This window comes from Portunus trituberculatus, chromosome 30 (assembly GCF_017591435.1).
Source record: "Portunus trituberculatus isolate SZX2019 chromosome 30, ASM1759143v1, whole genome shotgun sequence".
NCBI classification, from domain to species: domain Eukaryota; kingdom Metazoa; phylum Arthropoda; class Malacostraca; order Decapoda; family Portunidae; genus Portunus; species Portunus trituberculatus.
Window position 1 is genome coordinate 9,211,123 of NC_059284.1, and position 14,483 is coordinate 9,225,605.

Consider the following 14,483-nt stretch of genomic DNA (forward strand, 5'->3'; position numbering starts at 1 on the left):
TCCTTAGTCTGCCCTTTACTCCTTTACTAGGATTCTAAACTCAGTGCCAGCTTCAATGAGTTAACTGTATCAAGGTTTCAAAACACTTATCCTATGGCAATGCCTGATACTTTTGTCTTTGTATGGTTCCAGCATCTCAATAGGTTTTTATTATAATTTGGGTTGCCCTTGCTGGCAGCCTTCCTAAAAAAAAAAAAAAAAAAAAAAAAAAAAAAGTAAAAACTGAAAATTACCCAAATTACATGTAATTTTCAATATTAACAGAATTTCATAACTTTTAAGAGAAAAGTTACCAAACTGTCTGAGTGCCCTTAAAAATTGTTGCATCACATCATGGATAATAAATTCAATGTGATGTTTTCAGTCTTCATAGCATCATTTATTAGGATATGTTACTAGTAGCCTACCTGGAAAGAAAAATGCACCGCAAGGCAGAAAAAAACAATAATGCAAGATTCCATTTCTGTGTACAATGATTTCTCTGCAACTCTTGAGAAGTAAATAATTAATTTATATTAAAATTGTTTAATCACATATACTGTATAGGTATTACTTGAGAGAGAGAGAGAGAGAGAGAGAGAGAGAGAGAGAGAGAGAGAGAGAGAGAGAGAGAGAGAGAGAGAGAGAGAGAGAGAGAGAGAGAGAGAGAGATTGTCACATACCCTACTGTAGCGGTAATGACAGTGATGATATCATACAGAGACAGACAACCAAGAGAACAATACTTGAAGTGTGTTATCAGTCAAACATACTGGAAGCACACTGTGTGGCATGTGCTTCCAGTATTGCCGCTGCCATCTGCACCCCACACACAGGACACTCTTCCGCCAATCCACTTGTAGACGCCTCTGCCTGAAACAAAATAATAATTAATTACATTCTGTTTTCACACACACACACACACACACACACACAAAAAAAAAAAAAAAAAAAAAAAAAATCAGTGAGTGCATTTGTCCGTCAGCTTAAGCCTGTTAATATGTCTTAATATATGCTGTGTTTCTGTCTCTGTTGAATTATGCTTTAAATAAGATTACATGTATATGCAAGTTAGTTTCTTGTAATGAAGTGACTGTTTATGTAGCTGTGTACCTCTCCTTTCACAAAATATTGCAAAATCCTTCGTTTTCTACTCAACCTTTGGTAAGACTGAAGAGGAGTATGTAAAACAGCATTCAGGCATATATGATACAGTGAAGACAACTTTTCCCAAGAGATGGCCTACAACATCTACTACTTCTATTTAGGCACATACAACTTCATACCTATTTCTTAGTAAAGATAGAAACAAAATTCAGAAAAATTGTTTAAGAAAGCCAATTTTTGGTGATCAAGCAAGGAGCATTCCCTGATTTTTTTTCTAGTTATGTAAAAAGCATTTACATGATAAAAACAATGAAGTATCTAAGTTAATATGACAAAAGAATAAAAAAATAAAATAAAATAAATAAATAAATAAAAACAATTAATAAATACCTGTGTGCTGCTGCTGGACAAAATGTTAGCATCATCACCACTATCAGAGTCTGAGGATACAGTCGCACAACACGACGCTGCATGTGCCTCAATTTCTTTAGCAGGGAATGATTCTGCAATGTATAACAACTCATGAATAAAATATGTAAACAAAATCTGTCTCAATGCAGAAGAAAATAAGATTCCTAGCTAGGAAAAAAACACTGCAACATTACCTCCATGAATTTTGTCTAAGTGCACTAGTAAACAACAATGATCCCTCCCTTCTTACTGGAACATATGGGACAGTCTACAAGTGACTGCTTCTGATGTGAGGATCTTGACTCCTCCACTTTTCTTGCCATTGTGTTAAACTTGTTACTGGGAGCCGACCCAAGACGGTTTCCCGTCGGTGTGTCCCTGTATGATCTTGAGGCAGATGAGGGGGATTTGTGGAGGAAGAAGCTACTAGAGCCTTTCCCAGAATTTCTGCCTTTGGGGGTAGAGGACAGATCTGATTCTCCTCCACCAATACAGTCAATATCACTGTCATCACTGTCAGAATAAAGATTAGGTTGGGATGAATACTGGAATTCCTTGTTTTCCTTCTTGACTTTTAACTTGTTCAACGGTGTGATCCACTGTCCAATGAGTGACTGTTGCTCCACCTGCTTAGTGACTGTTTTCCTTGGTTTCTTCTTTCTGACTTTTTTAGGTGGTATATCTGTTACATGTGCATCTAATAGTGCCAATGCATTTCTAGATCTAAAGCTGCCTTCTTTTTCTTTGTCTGGAGTTGATGAATTCTTTGAACACTTTGAAATTTGAGTCTCTTCCTTGTCTGTCTCCTGATCTTTGACACTTGAGGGCTTTGCTACATTTCTATATCGTCCAAATTTATATTTTTTAAATACTGAATCAACTTCTTGATTTTCCTCATCTCTTTTCAGTGACCCATTTTCTTGCACTGTCACTTTATTCTTACATTTTGACATGAAACCATTGTCAGGTTGTTCATTTATGTTACTTTCAATGTTGGGGGCTTCCAGTTTTCTTTTTTGTTGAAGTACTTTTGCTGGTACTTCTGTTGTCCTGACCCCTCGTGCTGCCAAGTAACCTGCTGTGTCCTGATTCTCCAAGATCTCCAACCGTCTTGTAACATAATCAACAGCTATGTCTCTGAAGATTTTCCTCTCAGCAACAGTCAGTTGTTTACTTCTTTTCTTTTCAAAGTCTTTACGTACATCTGGAAAGAGGAAGATGCCATCACTGTAAGTTCCTCCACCTCATCATCCTGTACAGTGAGCTATCAGGCACCATAAGGCAGCTCAAAGCCAGTAAACTTTGGGTCATGCCTCTGTGTACTCTCACAATATTATCATAAACTTCAAGTGTATACATCCTACATCTGAAATAGGCAATAGGAAAATAACAAAAAACTTTTACCAATGTTTCATTAGTATACCTAAGATCATCAAGTGATCAATTTGATTGGCAGACAACTTTAAGGAGATCAAGTAGTCCAGGCTTTCACATTCCAGGTCAGACTTCTTTGTCACACTTTCCTGATGAGCTGAAAGGTGACCAGGTAAGTGTTAGAACATTCAATTCTCATTCCATCATGAGACAGTATACAACTTGTCCAATAACCCAAATAAATGTGTATATCTTGAGGAGTGAGAATATAACTATGGTCAATTAAGAATGGTATAGATAAGTCAAATAGCATTAAGTGACAGAGAAGAACATTGCGTCCACTGACTTGGTATCTTAGCAGCACGAGCCAGCAGCTGGCCACCACGAGACAAGGGACTGTTGGGAGTGTGGTTATTGCTTACTTCTGTTCTTCTGTTGGAATGCCAACTTGTCTCTAGCAGCTTAATTCTAAGTAAAAATACAAAAAATAAACATTTAGCTATTTAGAAGAGATCTGAAAAATTATCAAATCATCTGACATGATATCTACATTTGATTTTCTTTTTGAAATGTGCACATGGGAAACATTTAAACTTATGGACAGCAAAACAAAATGAAATTTCCTCATTAAGAATCCATTACAATATTTTTTTTCCATAACTATGAGCATTAAAGTCCATTTGGTAAGAGCGAAAAAGACCAATGACAGAGATGACAGCAAATTTCAAAGGTGAGAGTACTACACTGTATTAGAATGGGCCATTTTTTATTAGTTATTTTTTTACCTCTTTTTGTTGCCCTTCACCAATGCCCCTCTTGCATAAGAAAGTGGAAATAGATACAGCCAAACTAATTACAATACAATACTGCCAGTAGATCCATGTACCTGTCTGAGAGCTCTGACTTCTTAGGGTTAGAGAGACTCAGCTTGGCCATGAGTTCACTCTTTTTGTTCAATGTTACCCCAGGACTGAGGTCCACCTGTGGTTTCAGAGTTACCTGGAACAGAGTGTGAGAGTGCAGAGCATAGTAAGAATATTGTATTAGACAGGACATTAATCTAAAATAGAAATACTGTATTTCTTATCTTGTTAATAGTCCACAAATTATAATTAATTCATATCTAATAGTGAAAAGCATCCACTGTATTATTTCTTTACTTACCTCAGACTCTGAGTACATTTTGATCATTGATATCCCAAACTGGCTTGGGGTTCTGAAAGGCTGCATGCACAAAATTCTCACCCTGTCCCATTCTTCATCCCAGGCTGCTTCATCCACATTTTCTGAGGAGATGCATTGTGAACAAATACATGAGTACAACTGAAAACTAGATAAGGAAGAATGAGGCTCAACTCAGAACATTTGAAGGAAAAAGACAAATGAATATAATTATATAATAAAATACAAAAATATATTTTTAGAGAAATGCCACACAGACAGGTGAATACCCAGAGGAAATTCTTAGAGACATAGAAATGGGTATTTGCACAGAAACAAAGGGTACAAAAGTAACAAAAGAAACAAAGAAGATATAGACACCATGGTGGTAAAAGGCCAATGTATGTTGCTGAAACAGAGAACACTGAAGATGTCAAGAAGTGCAAGAAAGAGAAAGACTTGGAAAAAGATTGGAAGAGACCTAGAAGAAAATGTGAATGGATGGATGTTCATTCATCTACCAGGCATATAGTAAGAAGGGTAAGCAAGATTACAGTTCAAATATCTCATTTCATTGTGATTCATTCTATCAAGTGACATAACAGTTGTCCAGTCAAATCTTTTATCTTCCTCCATGAACTTATCAAACTAGGACTGAAGCTGACCTTTGTTGAACATGCGGACAGAGCTCCTATTCTGTCCGGCCATCACTTCTGAACGTGTCATGAAGGTCACTGTGGGAATAAGGGTCACATAGGGTCTGGTGATGGGCCAGGCTGAACGTCCAACCTCCACTCCAATCATCGCACTGCCTGCATTCCCTGCACACCAATAATTCATACAGAAAACATGAGCTACTCTGCTTGTGTAGAGAGAGCCTGTATCTTTTCCATAACATATCAAACAAGTCTAAGAACAGTAAGAATACAGTATTAAAAGAGAGGACAGTGTTACTACTACTTTTCCTCATACTACATTTTTCACTCAGCATCCTCCAAGGCATATTTACCAATGTCTAAGTATAAAATTTTTGTTGACTTTTCGAGCTGTAGATCTGCTTGTATTTTGATGGACCTGTCGCTTTCTAGGTTGAGCCATGGCCCTCGCCCCTCCACCAGGTCCTTCACAGTGTGCTTGGGGTCCTGAACACATGCAGACATAAAATAGTATATATAAAAAAAAGTAATGTAATGAAAATATAAACATTTACAACATCACTGACACACAGTACTAAATTGACTTGGGTCTGATATATTCTTGCTAAAACAGAGCCTCAAGCTAAAAAAAGTCAAATATTGCCTCTCACCTGGTTACTCACCTGGTTAGCCACCCTTAGCTCCCAATAGCTCCCAAACCAGAAAAATACAACAAAGAGTAGGAAAAAGGTAGCTAGGAAAATGGGTACACCAGTCAATTTTAGATGTAGATTACTGGATGATTGTAACAAACTGTGAGTGGACTGGAATGTGTACCCATTGAAACTGTTCAGAAATGCAGGATATATTATTGTGCAGCAAACAGCAGCACATGTGTGTATGTATATTACTCCACAAAGGCGTACAGAATGTCGCCTAAATGACTGTGAAGGGCTGATTTGAAGGATGGCAGCGAGTTTAGAGCAACAACATGGTCAGGCAAAGAACTCCATAAACGGACACACCGGAATGAGAAAAATCGAAATCTAAGATACACTGAACTGTACTGTTGAGCTATTTTAAAATGGTGTCCACGAGTATGTGCATGTGGTGTTGTGATGAATAAATCCTCGGGAGAGATAGGACACTCAGAGTGGAAGATCTTCCAGTACTTTATTATGTTAACACGAGTAAGGCGTCCACGTACAGAGTAGAAGTCAAGAGCTAACAAACGCTCTTTGTAGGACAGTCCAGTCATTCCGTCTATGTGTCGAGTCCACGACCTCTGAACACTTTCTAGCATCTTTAGGTTTCCAAGATAACATGTGTTCCATAGGCATGAACAGTATTCTAGTAGTGGTCTTACATGTGTAATAAAAAGATTTAGCATGAAATTCTGTGATCTACAAATAGTTGCTTTTAGTAAATTTGCTGCCAGACCTGCAGCCTTGTTAACTGTGGTTTTTATGTGCATGTGGAAGCATAAGGAAGTGTCAAACAGTACACCAAGATCCTTGTGGGCATTAACCTTTTGTATATCTGTTCTATTGAATGAGTAAGTGTTATATGGGCCTGTGTCTTGCTCTGGAAAAGTGCCTCTGTTGAATCTCAGTGTGACACACTTATCTATATTTAGTTAGATATGTCAACAACTGTATGGGTGTGCGGCAAGTTACGAATGGGCTGATAAATCTTTAGATCATCAACAAATATTTTGCAATCACTCTTTATGTAAGACATTAAGTGGTTTACAGAGATAATAAAAAGTAAAGGACCGAGAACTGAACCCTGGGGTACTCCACTGGGGATTAACTTGTGACTGCTTGGGACGCCTGCAACAGAGACAGACATTGTTCGCTGAGCGATGAAGTCTTAACACCACAAAAATCAGGTAGCTGCATTACTGCCGCTGCTCTTGTTGTTAACGCTGCAAAGTCTTAATCATAAGATTGCTGCCAACATACTAACATAATTAGAAACTAAACACCCTTTCCTAATTCTACCCTACCCTGGCCTAACCTAACCTAATCAAATTGACAAGTGACGACAATGTGTCACTCTGAGGACAAGACAAATAAAATTCTAGAAATTGCTAGCGGCGTTGTAATACATTTTTTAGGCATATGTACATGGGTGGGGTTGAAAATACTCAATATATAGCTATATATGATAAAATAAATAAGAATTCCACGGCAAGAGAGTAATAATACCGCTTCTTGGGGATAGTAAGGAAGATAAAGGAATAAGATGGAAGCGGTGTTGATCGGACCGGTGTCTTCTTTGGTGTGACAGGTCTAAGAAAGGTGAGCCCTAGTGATGTGAGCGGCGAGGGACACACCGAGCAACACCCACACACCGTCGGTCACTTGTCTATACCATCCCTCTCACATCACCACTTAATCCTGCTTAGTTACCAGCTTCTAACCAGCTGACAGGTAATCACTATACCTGACACGTGAAGGAAATCACATGCTTCACTTTTATGAGCGGCATGGCTAATCCAGAAGATCCATCGAAGTTTGTTTACTTTTACTTCCGTTCCCGCCACTCTGAAGTACCACGACCCTATATAAAATTCCTCACTTTATTTTTTGCTTGATTTGATATTGTGGTATCTATAATTCTCTTTAACAAATCAATATAACTTCTTTTATTAGGTCTATTAAATTCCTTTTGTTTAATCACTAGTAATCCATGCAAATCAGTGACCAGTGCTTGTCGTCTACGTAATTCTCTTTCGTATGTGGTGTATATTATTCTTTTTAGCAGGTGGTCTATATCATTCTTTTAGCAGGTAGTTTATCTAATCTCGTAGGTTGACTAGCAGGACATTACCTATTAGTACCTAACCTACCTACCTACATCAGCAACTGCACCTCGAGCCACTATAAAGTTGTTTACGTCGGTTGTTTACTGAGGAAGACTCTCCATGCTGAGTACTGACGGTTCTGCCTACCACTTACTTTAGAATAAAGGAAACGACAGTGGAAGGGAAGCCACTTAATCACATGAGTAAGACTAGTCATAGTAAACTTGCAATTATTGTGTATCTGCAATTTCGGACAATATCCAGCACACGAATCACTACCAAAGACACATGCCAATGCACCTGAGAACACTGACTTGCCCAGGTTGGAGTGAGAAAAGAGATGACAAAGTTTTAGTTTATGTATGGGATACCTATCTATTTCAGTTTTCACCGTACATCAACAAAACAAGCTGGGTTAATGTTTACGATGTCTAGCGCATGGCATCATTGCATGTTGTGGTGGTAGATATACCCACTGAACTTCACGTTTATTTATCTATTATTGACTCATTCAGCCATTTGAGAATCAACACATTGTGCCAGAAGCAGTCATGTTAGGTTACATTAGCTTAGTTTAGATTAGGTTAAGCTTGTTGCGGTTTATTGGTCGGGGATACCAATATAGCAGAAATTTTGCATTTCCTTTAAAGAAGTCTAAGGAAACAAAATACCATAAGTGGAAAAGAAAGATCCTCTAATTTTTTTGCCAAAACTTCCATAGACTTTTTCAACACCCATATTTCACTGATTTCTCTGTCCCCATCAAAAAACTCTGAATCATCACATACCCCTAAACCAGTCTAGGGGGGTAGGGGTGGGGGAACAGAATTTTATAAAAGATCAGAGCTTGTCGTTGTGGCACTAAGTTGCAACTTAGAAACTTTAATTCAAAGCCTCAAAGTCAAAAGTTGCAAACTTTTTAAAAAAGTTGGACTAGGCAAAATTGCACCACCATTGAATAATTATCCAAAGCTGAAAAGACCCAGTAATTAAGTTTTATCATTAACCCTTTATGGTAAATTAAAAGAAACTGACTTTTTTTATATATATAATCGTGTATGACAGTATGAGGCCACTATAGGAGGTATCTTAACCTTATCATTTATTTCAGAGACACCATGAATCATACAGTGGGTGCTGTCTTTGGTCTGGCAAAGCCCTTGCTGAAATACTCTCCAGCACTGTACCGACAAGCATCAACTGCTGTGTTTAAGGTGCAACAAGAAAAGTGTTTACTTGATGCCATCACTAAAGGAGACTGTGCTGCATGTTGCTACAAAAATGCTATTAGATATTACAGTTTGAGATCAAATAGTTATACAAAAGAGCACCAAAGAAAGAGACATGTGCTAATGTCCCTGAGGACACTGACCTCCCCAGCTCCTGGTGATGCCTTGGGTGTGAAGGGAGAATCTGAAGTATCAGTTGCAGTGGTTGAGGATGTTTCTCCTGCGAAACTTGAGGAAGGAGAATGGATAAATGAAATGCAGTGGGTAAAAAGTCAAGAAAGCAATTCTGTCCTCCTACCACCCAAGGATGTTTCAGACATTGATGTCCTGGCCCCTGAACTACGACCCACCTTCAACCTGGCTGCATACGTCAACAAGTAAGGTTCAGTATGAGTTATTGGAATGAGAATGGATTGAAGTACAGCAGTTCTTCCAATCCACCTTTTCATTCATCATTATAAATTAATATTGTATGCAAAATGATAATATAACTTTGGATCTACAGAGTCATAATAAACAGATAAGGGCATTTCAAAGTCAAACCATTCCCAGTCTGTAACTAACATAAATGAGCTAATCTACTAAGAATGCAGTTTATCAGAGTAATCCTCTTAAATCAAAGACATATTTTTACACATTGGTATTTTCCATCACTCACCAGGTCTGCTACACTACAGCAGCTGGTGAAGCTTGGTGTAGACCTCAGCACTTGGGATGCACGTAAAAATGTCAACAGCTTCATTCTGCCCCTGGATTTTGAGAGAGACATGAAGAAGTATATAGTGTAAGTTTGCTGTAACAGGTGCCATGATTACCATAGTAGATGTTGACTGTTGAAATGACAATTATTATTATGCAATGCAACTCTTTAGAAGTCATTATTTTCTTCAGGTTCCTGCATGACTTAGGAATTTTGGCTGATGACCTTGGGAGATGGCTGACTGTCAATCCATACATCTTCCAGCAGAGCATAGATGACCTTGAGGCTAGAACCAATTACCTAGAGTTTATGAAGTTCAGTGAGGAAGACATAGTTCGGATCATCTCAAAGAATCCTTACTGGCTGCTGTTTAGGTGAGATGGGTTAACCATATTGATGCTGTGAATCGAACTGGAACACTAAGGTTGCTTAATGCTTATGGTATGTTTGTAGCACCAGTATACACAACCTCTTCCATATTACTGACAATAAGCTTTGTAGGTATTATTAGAAATATAGTATGATTGGATTACTTTTTTATGAATATTTTTATTGTGATTTATGTTGTGTTGCTTTTCACCAGCACTGTTCGAATAGACAAGCGCTTGGGGATCTTTCAGCAGTCTTTTGAACTGACTGACAATGAAGTGCGCTATTTGGCAACAAAACAGCCTCGGCTCATCACGTACAAGTATTCCAGTATTAAGGTATGATGCTGTACCCGTTACATTTCATATATGGTGCAAGTTTCATGGCTGTGCTTAATCAAACCAACTACATTGTCACCACATCTTAGAACTGTTTCAAAGTACATAGTTCCTTGAATTTTGTACTTATTTGATATGCTTTACTTTTCTCTCAGATAATGATTTACAATGAAAAAAATTACAAATAAAAAATTAGTAATACTATAAAGATGAAGTTTGAACAAATAGAATTGCAAAACTTTAATATATTTGTTACAGTGCATAGATAAATTACCATTGGTATTTTTCTCGTAATTGCAGATGACAACATTCTCTGTGGTGGAAGAAATGGGTTTTGAAAAGAGTGAAGTGAAGAGCCTGTTGCTTGCCAAGCCCAGGATCTGGATGGCAGGTAGGTGGTGCTTCTGTTGGCAAATTTCCTATATACTTTTCTTAAACCCATGTTGAATGATTATTGTGATGTTGTATCAATCCTAGTGTGATTTTTCATGCAACAATCAGGAAACATGGAGACATGTATCATACTCATTCAAGGATGTAGGATTACACTCATGTTCAGCACTCAAGACATTAGTTTTTGTTTTTGTTTTCAGGTAGAGATGCTTTGATGAGAAGATTTGATTTTGCTCACAACCACATGGGCTTGTCACACCAGCAAATAGTTCAGTTTCCTCACGTACTCCTAACAAGGGACTTCAGAATGAGGCAGCGCCACGGCTTTCTCAAACTTCTTGGCCGTGACCAGTATGACCCCTCCAAACCCAACTATGTGTCCCCACTGGCTCTGGTGTCGGGCACAGATGCTGAGTTTTGCCTCAGCCTTGCCAAATCCTCAGTGCAAGCCTTTAATGACTTTCTGAAAACATTGTAGTATTTTCATTATGTTTCTGCTTTACTGTAAGTGACTTGTATCAAGATATTCTGTACACTGTATAATAATGTACATATTTTTGGAGATTGTTTCTTACCCTGTCCCAATTACTGACCTTGGGAAATTTTACATGTCACCCTTGTTATATCAAATATCTCCTCCCACAAAAGCAAATAGCTAATAATGATCAGCTAGTACTTTTCCCCACATTCCCACATACTATATCAAACCTTCCCAGAGTATTACAATGATAATCAGTACCTTTTACCATAAACACTAACAAAGCAAACCTTAAAAACATTACATCAGTATCTATTTTAAGAATGGCATGTGGTTATGGAGAAAAAAAAAAAAAAAAAAAAAACTAGTACATGGATAAGTACAATGTTGCAAGGTTTTGACCTTATCGTCTCCCTGCGCACGTCTCAATCTCGCGCCCTCTCTCGTGAGTGAAGACTCGTGATGCCCTGAGGCTAACCCTGAGGCTATAGGCTAGGCAAACACCAAAATAAAATAGCATCCAGGCGAACCTTTATGTGGCATTAAATACTGATACTTAAGGACGCTACATGTGTTTTCATGCACATAGGAAAATATTAAACACTTCTTATCATGACAGAGGACTAGCTATACTAGAACAAATGTAAACTCTTACGTACAGTAACACATACAAGCAAAAAAGGCAAAGGATAAAGCGTGGAACAAACTCTTCATTGATTGATTGATACATTTATTGTTGAATTAATAAATAAATACAACAAAGGAGGAGGATGGGCCTGGCCACCCCCACCCACCCCCTGGGCAAAGACTTAAGGTTAAACTATCAAAAATCTAACACTAGACTTTATACATAACAAGAATACAAGTATTTTAATCAATAAATACACATATTGCACACCTTATTGCATGAACGTCCTACAGTGTTGGAGCAAAATGAGGATATTCCTTAAGTATATCCCAGAGAGTGGCAGAGTCTAGGAGATGGTCAATGAGGCTATACAAGTCATGTTGACCTTGTGGCCTAAATTTAGCAATGAGAGGACATTCCATAATATAGTGAGGCAGAGTGTGTCCCCTTGCTACAGCACACAGCACACACAAGGAGAAGCACTCACTTCCCAAAAGTATTTGTAGCCTAATCTGAGCCTCATTGCCACCCTGTCATGTGATGCAGTGTGTCTCCCGTAGGTGTAAGCACAGCTCTGGGAGACACGTGCATAGTGAAGACTAGTGCTACTGCCCCTATGGCAACAAAGCTCCAACTGATCACTAATGCTACTATGTACAAAGTCCTTAATGCTACTCTTAACATAACCCAGAGTGTACTCAGTGCCAGGGTCCACTGTGTCATCTTGTAGGGCACACTGAGCAAGGTGGTCTGCTTTTTCATTTAGCGGGACATCCACATGAGAGGGTATCCAGATGAAATGGACCGTGGCACCGGCACCTTCTAGGGCGTGGATGAGATCAAGACACTTATTAACTAGATCACAGTCCATGGGAGAGGTGGATTGAAGGGCATACAATGCAGCCTGACTGTCAATAAAGATATATACATTCTTATGATGACAGAGGACTAGCTATACTATAACATATGTAAACTCTTACGTACAGTAACACATACAAGGAAAAAGGCAAAGGATAAAGCTTGGAAAAACTCTTAAAGCAGGGAAATTACTATAATAGTTGCCAGTACAAAGATGTACTACAAATTAATATATTAGAGTAAGGAGAGAGGATGAAAGAAAGTTTGAGAAAGATGTAGTGGATAAAAGCAAGGATGAACCCAAACTTTTCTACAAGTTTATAAACGGCAAAACAAAGAATAAGGAAGCAATTGAAAAAATAATTAAAGGGAAGACATACCAAACAGAGAAGGAAATGTGTGAAATAATGAATGAGAGCTTCAAAATGATATTCACTGCAGAAGATGATTTTACAGAACCTAACAGGACATTGCATTGCCCAGGATCACAGGAGATTGCAGTGCACAAAGAGGATACTGGAAGATTATGGGATAAGTTAGATGTCAGAAAAGCAATGGGGCCAGATGGTGTATCAGGCTGGGTGTTAAAGAATGTAAAGAGAAATTACTGGATCCAATTTGGGAAATAATTAAAAGTACAATAAATGAAGGGAAAGTTCCACTAGAGTGAAGAGAGCCAAAGTAATACCGATATTTAAAGGAGGAAAGGCAACTGAACCACTAAACTACAGACCAGCGTCACTTACAAGTGTCGTAGGGTAGGGAAGTTATATGAAATAATTATCAAAGAAAAATGGATCAAATTTTTAGAAGAGGAGCAAGTCATATCAAACGGACAATTTGGGTTCAGGACAGGACGGTCATGTGTATCAAACTTATCAAGCTTCTACTCCAGAGTTATTGCAGGACTGGAAAACAGAGATGGATGGGTAGACACAGTATACCTGGACATTAAAAAGGCTTTTGATAAAGTCCCGCACGGAAGACTTCTTTGGAAACTAGAGAACATAGGAGGACTGTGTGGAACCTTGCTCGAATGGACAAGAGATTATTTGAAGGATAGGGAAATGAGAACTGTGATCAGAGATACATACTCATCTTGGGGTAAAGTAACTAGCGGAGTGCCACAAGGGTCACGTTGGGATAAACAGTTATATGAATTTATTCACTGATGATGCAAAGTTGCTAAGAAACATGAAAACCAGAGATGACTGTCTGCTGTTGCAGGAAGATTTAAACAAGATCTATGAGTGGAGCAAGAAGTGGAAATTGGAGTTTAATGCCAAGAAAGGCCACATAATGGAACTAGGAAAGAGTAAAAGAAGACCAGTATGGAATTATTTGATGGGAGAGGAGCAAATAATGAAGACTAAAGAGGAAAAAGATCTTGGAGTGATCATATAAGAAAATCTGAGCCCTGATAAACACATAAGCAAGATATTTGGACTATCATATAAGATGTTGACTAAAATAAGAGTGGCATTTCATTACATGGATAAAGATATGGTGAAAAAAATCATCACAAGCATGACACGCCCAAGGCTGGAATATGCAGCTGTGATGCAGCTGATGGTGCCGGAACTAAAGGACCTACTATACAAAGAATGGCTGAAAGAAATGTACCTTACAAGATAGAAGAGAATGAGGGGACCTAATAACAATGTACAAGATAGTCAATGGCATTGAAAAAAATTGACAAGGAAGACCTGGTGCTGGTGACAGAAGATGGAAGGAGGCAGTGTGTGAAGGATATTGGAAAATAGTTTTCCTCATAGAATGGTGGAAAAGTGGAATGCATTGAGTGGTGAAGTTGTTACACCACATAATGTGCATAACTTTAAGGAAAAAGTTGGATAAATGGAGACATGGAGACAGGATGCTATGAGGCCCGCTCGAACCCTGTACAATACTACTAGGTAAATACAACTAGGTAAACACACATATGCACACATACACACACCTTCTTAGGATGTGCAATAATAGTAACATGGCAACAGGTCTGAGTGGCAAACCT

At 38.3% G+C, this 14,483-nt stretch overlaps 2 protein-coding genes across 2 annotated transcripts; one reads left to right on the forward strand and one right to left on the reverse strand.

Moving 5' to 3' along the window:
* Window positions 1-354: 354 nt before the first annotated feature.
* LOC123510675 lies at window positions 355-7,222 on the reverse strand. The gene is made up of 10 exons (XM_045265988.1): window positions 7,116-7,222; window positions 5,042-5,174; window positions 4,698-4,853; window positions 4,036-4,157; window positions 3,758-3,870; window positions 3,218-3,339; window positions 2,921-3,028; window positions 1,748-2,701; window positions 1,477-1,589; window positions 355-852 (listed from the first exon to the last, which is right to left on the reverse strand). Exons 1-10 carry the CDS (start codon window positions 7,158-7,160, stop codon window positions 739-741), a joined length of 1,980 nt encoding a protein of 659 aa, XP_045121923.1. The 5' UTR covers window positions 7,161-7,222; the 3' UTR covers window positions 355-738.
* Window positions 7,223-7,712: 490 nt separating this feature from the next.
* LOC123510943 (transcription termination factor 3, mitochondrial-like) lies at window positions 7,713-11,065 on the forward strand. Its single transcript, XM_045266465.1, has 7 exons — window positions 7,713-7,798; window positions 8,588-9,082; window positions 9,367-9,489; window positions 9,597-9,779; window positions 9,989-10,112; window positions 10,413-10,503; window positions 10,706-11,065. The coding sequence occupies exons 2-7, from the start codon at window positions 8,595-8,597 to the stop codon at window positions 10,981-10,983; spliced, it is 1,287 nt and encodes a 428-aa protein (XP_045122400.1). The 5' UTR covers window positions 7,713-7,798; window positions 8,588-8,594; the 3' UTR covers window positions 10,984-11,065.
* The last annotated feature ends 3,418 nt before the right edge of the window (window positions 11,066-14,483 follow it).

Bases quoted from the DNA above. Each gene is read 5' to 3' on its own strand.
- LOC123510675 (XM_045265988.1), bottom strand. From the start codon at position 7,160: ATGCCGCTCATAAAAGTGAAGCATGTGATTTCCTTCACGTGTCAG. The intron at 5,175-7,115 runs GTATAGTGATTA...GCATGTGTTCAG, and splicing joins TGATTTCCTTCACGTGTCAG to GACCCCAAGCACACTGTGAA. The intron at 4,854-5,041 runs GTAAATATGCCT...ATTGGTGTGCAG, and splicing joins AATTTTATACTTAGACATTG to GGAATGCAGGCAGTGCGATG.
- LOC123510943 (XM_045266465.1), top strand. From the start codon at position 8,595: ATGAATCATACAGTGGGTGCTGTCTTTGGTCTGGCAAAGCCCTTGCTG. The intron at 9,083-9,366 runs GTAAGGTTCAGT...ATCACTCACCAG, and splicing joins CTGGCTGCATACGTCAACAA to GTCTGCTACACTACAGCAGC. The intron at 10,113-10,412 runs GTATGATGCTGT...TCGTAATTGCAG, and splicing joins ACAAGTATTCCAGTATTAAG to ATGACAACATTCTCTGTGGT.